Below are 9,317 nucleotides of genomic sequence, written 5' to 3'. Positions count from 1 at the left end.
GCCGAAACACCTACACGTGGCTTCTCCATGTGGCCTGGGTGCCCCCATGGTATGGCAACTGGTTACGAGGTTGAACATCTGAGAGGGTGTCAGGGGGTCGCTGTATTCTCTCTATGTCCCGGCAGCCTTGTGTTCGTGGCTGCTCCCGTGCTGTACAGGCTGGGGCAGTCATCAATGTGCCCAGACTCAGGTCGAGGGAAAAACAATCTGCTGCATAAATGGAGAGAAATTTTTAAAGAATGATTTAATTTACCTTTATTTATTTATATTTCTTTTAATTGGGTCAGAGAGGGACAGAGTGAGAGAGAGAGAGAGAGAGGAAAGTGAGAAAGCAAGCTGCCAGGTCCAGGACTTGAACCGAGTCAGCCATGTGGGAGTCCAGTGCCCTTAACCACCACGCCACCTGCCGGCTTCAAAAGAGAGATTCTTAAAAACAGATCGTATTAATACATTCCAGGTCCCTATTTAATGTGGGTTTTGGAATGATGTCTCATGATTGGCTCTTTGAGTTAAATTCAAGTTGAAGTCAAGTTTGAATTAGATCAGCTCTTCACTGAGAGTGCTTCAAGGGTCCCAGGAAGACATCCTGAAGACGGTGGCTGGGAGACCTTGATTGCAGTTTGAGCTGGCCCCCTAACCAGCGTGTGACCCTGGGCCCACCACCACCCTCCAGTGGGCCTCGGCCCTCAGCTGGAAGAGGAGGAGCTGGTGGTACAGGAGAGCGTGTGTTGAGTGCGTGTCTCCCCTCCCGGTCAGACGTAGCTCTCGGAGTCTGGAGCCCCCGTGCTTGGGGCCAGTGACCTTCGAGTGCACTGACCGACTGCCGGATCGGGAGTGGGGAGATCCTTTTGCCATGAATGTGGCTACTGTGTGTATTTTGGGACGTTGGGATTTCCCCGTGAGGTTTCTTATTGTGGTGAAGGCAGCTTATTATTTTCATTTTTTAAAAATAATTGCCAGAAGGCATATGCAAGAGAGAGAGGGGAGAGAGAAATGAGAAAGCCTCCCTCTCCCTGGGGATGGTCGAGCTGCAGTCCCTTCTCCGTCTTTCCTTTCTTTCAGGACTGTTGGCACACACACATATGTATCGGGTGTGTTTTGCGAGCTGCCAGGTCTGGGACTTGAATTGCACAATTGCGAATATTGTAGGATACGGTCTCTTTAAGAACAAAACAAAACTTAACATTTCTTCATTTATCTATTTATTTGTTGTGATTTTCAAGCCACCGGGCCTGGGACTTGAACTGTGGTGGCCACGTGGGAATCCAGCACCTTAAACACCACACCACCTTCTGGCCTGGGTGTAGCCTCTTTTATCACCATGCCGGCCTCGGGCCCAGCTCATTGTTTCTTAACCCTGTTTTGCCTTCAGGTTGACATAGAGATCAACGGGGAGTCTGTGGATTTGCACATGAAGCTGGGAGATAATGGAGAAGCATTTTTTGTTCAAGAGGCTGATAATGATCAGGTGAGGAGGGCTGGGTGGCCCAGGGTACTTTTCCTAGTTTGGAGCTTTTTGATGCTCGCCTGTAAACCAGCAGACGTTTGCATGGAGAGGTCATGCTGCCTGGCACCTGGCTGTGTGACCGATGGCCGTTCACAGAGCTGAGGATCCTGTGACCGATGGCCGTTCACAGAGCTGAGGATCCTGTGACCGATGGCCGTTCACAGAGCTGGGGATCTTACCCAACACGCTGACTGTCCTGAGTCCTGCAGGCCCAGCTGTCCTGGCTGCCTCAGTCCCCTCACTGTTTTCAGGGAGACAGTGGGACAGATGCCACACACTGGCCTGTACCATTTGCCCAGAGTGTAAATTACACTGATGCATCAAACTGCAAAATGGCCAAACCTCCCAACTTTTGCTTAGCGGAGGGATCAAATAACTTGTATTTTTTATTACTTAAAAATTTTGGGCCAGCCAGTGGTGTGGTGGTTCAGGCAACTGGATCCCACGTGACTGAATATGCTGTTTTGAGTCTTGGACCCGGCAGCTTGCAAAGCAGGCCAGGTATGTATGCATGCGTGTCCAAAATCCTGAGGAGGGAGAGATGGAGGAGAAGAACTTGTGGCAGGGCCATCTTCCCTGGGTACTTTCTCTCCCTGCCCCATCCCTGGCAGTGCACGTAGTGAAATAAAGACAATTGTTTTTAGCAGCTTTATTGAAATATACTTCACATACTAAATAATTTACCTATTTCACAGGTACGATAAAGTGGTTTTTTAGTATTTTCACCGATCTATACCCCTATCATTAGTCAGTTTTGGAACATTTTCATCACCTCTAAAGGAAACCCTGTACCTGTTAGCTATCATGTGCTTTATCCTCAGCCCCCACCCCCGAGCCCCAAGCAACCACTGGTCTGCTTTGTCGCTGTGGATTTCCCTGTTCTGAACTTTCATGGGAGTGGAATACGTTATGCCTGACTTCTTTCATTAGCATGATGCTTTCAAGTGTCATTCACGTCGTAGCAAGACTTCGTGCCCTTTTTATGGCAGAATAGTATTCCACTGTACCCCTCCGCCATGTTTCGTTTATCCGTTCGTCTGTTAATGGAGACCGGTGCTGATTCAGGTTTTAGCTGGCACGAATACTGCTGCTGCGAACATTGATGTGCAAGGTTTTGTACGGACGTGGTGTCTGATTTTTCTCGGGTGTATACATTGTCGTGGAGTTGCTGGGTTATTGGCAGCTACATTTTACTGTGAGGAGCTGCCATTCTTTTTTCCAGAGCAATGGCACCATTTCATGTCCCCATCTGCAGCTATGAGTTCTGAATGTCTGTGTTCTAGGCAGTATTTGTCACTGAGTTTGCGATTCCAGCTGTCCTAGTGGGTATGAAGTGGCATCTCTTTATGGTTTCAACTTGTAGTTTCTTTTCTTTTTTTAAAAAATTAATTTATGTTTTAGAAATTTTTGTCTTAGGACACAAGCACTCTCTGGAGAGAGAGAAAGAAGAGATAATGAGAGGGAAAGTGAGAAATCATCTCCTGGAAGTGATGGTCACACCGCAATCCCTTCTCCTCCATTCTCCTCCCGGGATCTTGGGCACGCACGCACATGCGCCCGGTGTGAGTTTTAAGTCACTGGGTCCAGGACTCAAATTGCAGTTGGCCATGTGGGAGTCCAGCAACATAACTGCGATGCCATCTACTGGTCCCTAATTGGTAGTTTCTTAATAACAAGTGATATTGGTCATCTTTTTATGTGCTTATTGACCATTTGTGTATCTCTGGGAGAAATGACTTCAGATCCCTTGAGCATTTCTTATTGGGTTATTTGTCTTTCTGTTGTTGAGTTGTAAGCCTTTGTTTTAAATTCTAGGTTCCTCATTACAATGTGACTTGTAAATGGTTTTTTTTTTTTCCCCATTGAGTGAGTTCTTTTCACTTTCTCAATGCTGTTCTTCATAGTGTAAAGGTTTTCCATTTTCATGAAGTCCAATTTATGTTTCGTCTTTCTTAAGGTTTAGTTAAACTTTTAGTTTATCCTGCTTTTTTCTTTTATTACTTCCATTTTTGGTGTCACAGCTAAGAATCTTTTGCTGAACCCAAGGCCATGAGGACTCCCTCTATGTCTTCCTTTGAGACAAATCACTTTTTGAATATTTGCAGTCCTTGAGAAAGCCACTTCGAGAGGGATCTGATACAGGGTTCCTTCAGTGACATCCACGTGAGCTAATTCTTTCCTGGGAAGACGGCGTGATTGTAAAAGAACAATGCAGCTCCAAGCTCTAACTTAAATGGCTGTAACTTCCACTTCAGGACAAAGCCATTCTGGGCACTTGCTTCCATTTGATCTACTCAGAGGTGGGGTGTCTGGGGAGGACCCAAGGTCCCAGCACCTGGCCTGTAATTGCCCCGTGGCCATCAGGAATCCCTGCTCGACTGCTCTTTCTGTCCATGAAATGCGGAAGCTCTGAGAATTATACAGTGGCTCCTATTAGTGCGTTGCCAGAAGCCCTGTCAGTCCACTTCAAACTGACATTTGCATTTTCAACTTCCGTTTGTCTCTGAGCTTTAGACAGGAAATTAGGTTCTAATTGATTGCACGGGAAGTGTTTTGGGCCAGGAGGCCCTGGGGAGCTGTACCGCACAGTGTACGCCTGGCTGGCCTGACAGGTGCGTGTGGGCGGGTGGGTGGGTCTGGGAGGAGCCCAGAGTTCAGCTCCTGCAGGGGCCTCTTGTCACCCTGGGAGGCTGCCGGGGGTGGGGCAGCCTGTGTCCATCAACCGCCATCAAGCTTGATGCTGGCTCTCCTTTGAGCAGGTCTGCCTGTGTCCACACGTTCTCACTGTCCTTTCCCTCTGCAGTCTGTGGCCATAAGACCCCTTCTCTGTTTGTGACCCCATGCCTGTCTCTCTTTCTTGTGGTCTAGCCGAGCAGCTGGGTGGGGTGGCTTCCCACTCCCTTCCAGCCCGAGGCTGCGTCCCAGGTGGACTCACCGTTCAACGTGTCGGGTGCCCTCCAGGCCCATTCTCTACCAGCAGCTTCTTTCTGTGCATCCTCCTCCCCGTTTATGTGTTTTGTTTCTCTTGTTCCCAAGTGTCTCGTAACCCAGGAGTCAGTCGTTACAAAAATGATTGCTACCATCTTAAAAAAGCTGGTGGATCAAACTACGTTGACAGGTTGTGTGGTTTTCCTTCTGATTTTGAGAAGGTCAATATGTAAACCCTTGACAGCCACATACTGTGTTTTGGTGTCAGTGGGCACTTGGGCCTTTTTTTTTTTTCCCCAGATTATTATTATCTTAATTCAGTGTGTATTAAAAATTACACAACCCCTCTCTCTGTCTCTCTCTCTCACACACGAACTGAAACGCAGAATCGAGTTTCGTTCCTGGCAGTAGTGAGGTGACTCAAAGCCCACTTTTTCCTCTTTGCTCTGGTTGTTTCCGAGTTGGATTGTGGTGGCTCGACATCCCCGAGTTACCACACTTGGTTACAGTTACGTAAATGGAGGATAGAGCACGAAACGGCGTCTAACACATGGTTGGCTTTCTGGTCTGTGTCACACTGGGCAGCGCTGTGTCCAGATTGCTCACTGTGGCTGTGACATTTGGTCCAACTGTCCTGCTGTGGCCCCCCCCGAGGGGTGGTGCTTGGGCTCCCGAATTGCCCTGCAGGGCCTTGGCTTGATCTTGCGCCGGGAACCCTGAATAACAAGACTCTCTTTGCTGCCGATCTCTTTAGGAAGTGATCCCCATGTACCTGGCCACCTCCCCCATCCTGTCAGAAGGAGCGTCGAGAATGGAATGCCAGCTGAAGAGGAACTCCGTAGATCGGATAAGAAGCCTGGACCCTGGCACGCCCGCCCAGGTGCTGCCTCCCAGCGAGACCCCTTCGAGTGGCTCCTTAGTGAAGAAGAGAAGAAAAAGGAGGAGAAAGTCTCAACTAGACAGCCTGAAGAGGGACGACAACACCAACACGTCGGAAGATGAAGACATGTTTCCCATAGAGATGAGCTCCGACGAGGACACGGAGCCGCTGGACAGCAGAGGGTGAGCGTCCGGACCGGAAGGGCCTACGCTCGAGTCAGCCGCGTCAATATTTTACTTAGTTCCTGGAGGACATGTGTGCTCACCTGAGGACGAGAGCGAGACAGAGAGAGAGAAAGCACCCCCAATGGAGCGTGGTCATGCACTGATCCCTTCTCCATTTTCCATCCTGTCAGGATTTGGGTTTCACACACACACATCTGGTAGGGCAGGACTCAAACCATAGCTGACCATGTGGTATTCAGCTCTCTACGCCCAGGGCTTTCCTGCTGCGGTATGGGACCAGCCCAGGATACATGAATTGTTTTAAAGAGAATTTTCAGGAATTCTTTTTTTTAAAAAAGATTTTTGTATTCTTTTGTTAAACATTTTAGACTAAACTAGAGTCATGTGGGTCCGTCTTAGAGTGGTGTGAAGATCTGATGATAAGCTTGTAACTCGGCGACAGTCGGCAATGCCAGACCTCCTGGACTGAGAACTTTGGTGGTCCAGAATAGAAATAAGAAACAAGAACTGAACAAATGAAAAGTTCATGAAGGAAACTGTTTTTTTCAGGACCTATTTATTCTTATTTGAGCACCAATGTGACTTAGTAATGGGGCTGATTTAGACGGGCAGATGTGATGTGCTTAGGGTTAAAGATGGAGGTATACACTCAGTTTTCTCTGTAAGCCAATTTTTTCCTTTTTCATTTAGACTGGGCTCAAAGTTTAATGGACTTTCAAATTGTTTTTCTCTGCCTCTTTAGTGAAATTCTGTTTGTATGTATTGCTAGTTGGTGATAAAGTACCAGTTTTGAAAGGTAAAATTAACTTTTAAGACATATTTGAGTTTTTCAGATTTTTAGGTAACTAATTTTTGATGATTTTCATATTACCATAAATAATAGATAAGGGACACTAGTAATACCCTCTGCCTTGCTACTCAGAGTAGTATATATGTATTTTTTCTGGCTAAAAGTAAAAACAAATTGGCCCTGTGGCTTTTCCTAAATAGAGTTTAATCTGTCGTAGGCTCAGATACTGAGGAGTTGGGCTTCTTTTTTTTTTTTTTTTGGTTTTTGCCATAGGGCACGTGCCTTCACTTGGGAGAGACAGTGAGAGGGAAAGTGAGAAATCATCCCCTTGGGGGGATGGCCCTCTCACAGTCCCTTCTCCTCCATTCTCCTCTTAGGATCTTGGACATGCATGCACACACATCTGGCGTGATTCTCATGTCGCCAGGTCCGGGGATCGAACCATGGTCAGCCATATGGGAGTCTAGCATCTTAACCATCATGCTACCATCTTCATTGTCTTCCCTGGCTGGCTTTTAATTCCAGAACCTCAAGATAGGCATTGTGGATAATAGAAAGACAGATGGGCTCTGCAGGAGCGAAGGAGTGAATCCTAGTTGTCATGAGCGTGACGACACCTGAAACACGGTAGTTGTTGTAGTCATTTTGTCATCTTAAGATACGTTGGGTCGATGCCCTCCATTTCTTTTTCTGGATAAAGTGTGATCTCTGTGTAAGCCATTGAGTTATCTGGCCACATCCCCTGGGCCTGGAAAGGTTTTACAACTGCCTGGGCCCGGTTGTGGCTGACCCATGGCCCAGGCTCTCTGGAGGCGATGCAGCATGTGCATCATGCATTCTAAGGCCAAACGCTGTCCGAAATCATCTTAAATATTTGAGCCAGCAAAGCTAGATATATAAGCATGTGTGCTTCCTATCTGACTTATTCTCTGCTGCCTGGAATGTGCCTGGATGTTTAAAGAAAGATCACATGAGGGCCAGTAGGTGGCATGGTGATTAAGGTGCTGGATTCCTACATGGCTGACTGCAGTTCAAGTCCTAGACCCAGTGGCTAGGAAATGACAACAAATAAATAGATAAATAAACAAATAAATGTTTAAAAAATCATGTTCCTCTGTAAAGCACTCAGAGAAAGAAATAATCAAGAAGAAATTGTAAATTGGCCTTTTTAAAAAAATGATTATTATGAAACACACATACACACAGAGGCACCATCACACCATCAACAGGGTGTCATGCATGATCTCCTCTCAGCTTTCCTAGCCAGCCAGGATCATGGGTGCGCGTGTGCATCCATGTTTGGCTTGCATAGGTTGACCCAGGAACCGAGCGCCAACCTTCGCCATGGCTCTGGGATCACAGAATGGCATCCCACTGATCTGCCACCACAGCTGGCCTGCCTGGCGTTGTCATGCATCTATCACTGGTAATTCCTTGACCTCCATCTTTCCTTCCCCAGAGCTCTTCCTAATGATATGCCTCCACTCCAAGACGATGTTCCTAAGGAAACCCTTTCGTCAGTCTCCGTGTATCCTCAGGCAGCGTCGTACTCTAACTCAGACAGAGAGTGGTCACCTAGTCCCAGGTGAGTTCCGTGTACGTGTGTACGTGTCTGTGTAGGTGTGTTTTCCTCCTCAGCCAGATGATTGGAAGTCAGTTATAGGAAACCTGTCTAAAAAAATGAAATAAAAATGAAAAAAATAAAAGCAATCAGGCTTGCAACATAGAGTGGGCAGTGGGTTGGGACGGCAGGCAGCGTGTGCGGTCAGGAACTCTGTCTAATATCAGAGTCCATCTGCAAACACGGCTCCGTGGGGACAGAGTGAGAAGAAAAAAGTAAAATACCAAAACAGACACTGCAGGCTGCCAACCTGAAGGCTCCAGAGACTTTTAAATCAGAGACACCTCTGGGAAAATGTGAGCCCTTTGGGTCATTTTCCAAAGGACTGGGAAGGAAGGCATATCTGTTCCCCTCCTGGGATGAAAATTGGTTCTTGGGTGGCAAAAAAGACATAATGGTTTGTGGTTTCCAAAGGGCCAAAGCATTAAAATTTCATGGTGAGTGGGGAGTGGGCTATTAATTTCTCAACATGTTCACGGATGTGGTGGTGATGAAAGAGGCTGAGAAACATTGACCTTGATGACAGTGACATCTTGGATTATTCTTATACCGAGCGCTTTAGATTTCCTTTGCTTAAAATGGAAGTGTGCACACCTTTAGAAGCTCTGGCATGTGCTGCAGTGGGTCCCTTTCTAAAGCCAGTCTCATCAAAACACCATCCCTGCTCCAGTTTGATCCAGGGTAATCTCATGTATGAGACGGCAGCTGTAGACACTGTGTGCTGAGGTTGAGGTTAGAGAAAAGATGGCCTCCAGCCAAGACAGATGGTAAATATTAGCTGACCAAGGTAAGGCTGGAGGTCAGTGATAAAGTCCCCTCACCGAGATCTGTCTGCCTCACAGGCCATCCTGTCCAACAGGAACAGCTGTATAGCTAATTAGATACTTTCTAGTAGCCACAAAAGTAGGAAGAGATCAAATTAACTCAAAAGATATTCTTCATTTGACCCATATTCTAGTCCATTCTGTTGCTAATAACAGAGAATACCTGAAACTGGTGTTTTATGAACTGGTGATTTATAAGATTAGAGATTTATTTAGCTCACGGTGTGGAGGCCCACGGGCCAGGGGCCGTATCTGGTGAGGGTCTTGTTGCTGGTGGATCTCATTGTGGAGGGCAGGAACATAAGCAGAGCCAGTGTGAGTCTGTCTCAGTCCCTCTCCTGATAAACCCAGCAGGACTCAGTCATGAGGCTCCACCCTGAGGCCTAATCTCTTCCTGAAGGCACCATTTTTCAACACCATAATCAGATCATGTTTCTTAACACCTGCAAAGACAACCACAGGCCAACACATGAACTTTTGGGGAACACATTCAAATCATGGCCACCCCTATATCTACCTTATTATCATTTTGGCAAGTAACTGATTAAAAAAAAATTAGTCATGAGATATTTCACATTCCTC

At 46.8% G+C, this 9,317-nt stretch overlaps 1 protein-coding gene across 3 annotated transcripts in view; it reads left to right on the top strand.

Moving 5' to 3' along the window:
* Positions 1 to 9,317, top strand: part of LPIN1 (lipin 1) — a 111,206-nt gene that overhangs the window by 43,245 nt on the left and 58,644 nt on the right. For all 3 annotated transcript variants that reach the window (XM_014589689.2, XM_014589685.2, XM_006140815.2), the window contains exons 3-5: positions 1,373 to 1,468; positions 5,190 to 5,497; positions 7,750 to 7,875. In XM_014589689.2, the coding sequence (XP_014445175.1) occupies positions 1,373 to 1,468; positions 5,190 to 5,497; positions 7,750 to 7,875 (530 nt within the window). The remainder of the gene's footprint in view (positions 1 to 1,372; positions 1,469 to 5,189; positions 5,498 to 7,749; positions 7,876 to 9,317) is intronic.

Source organism: Tupaia chinensis, unplaced genomic scaffold, assembly GCF_000334495.1.
Source record: "Tupaia chinensis unplaced genomic scaffold, TupChi_1.0 Scaffold000045_1, whole genome shotgun sequence".
NCBI lineage: Eukaryota > Metazoa > Chordata > Mammalia > Scandentia > Tupaiidae > Tupaia > Tupaia belangeri.
This window is presented reverse-complemented; position numbering and strand designations above follow the sequence as displayed.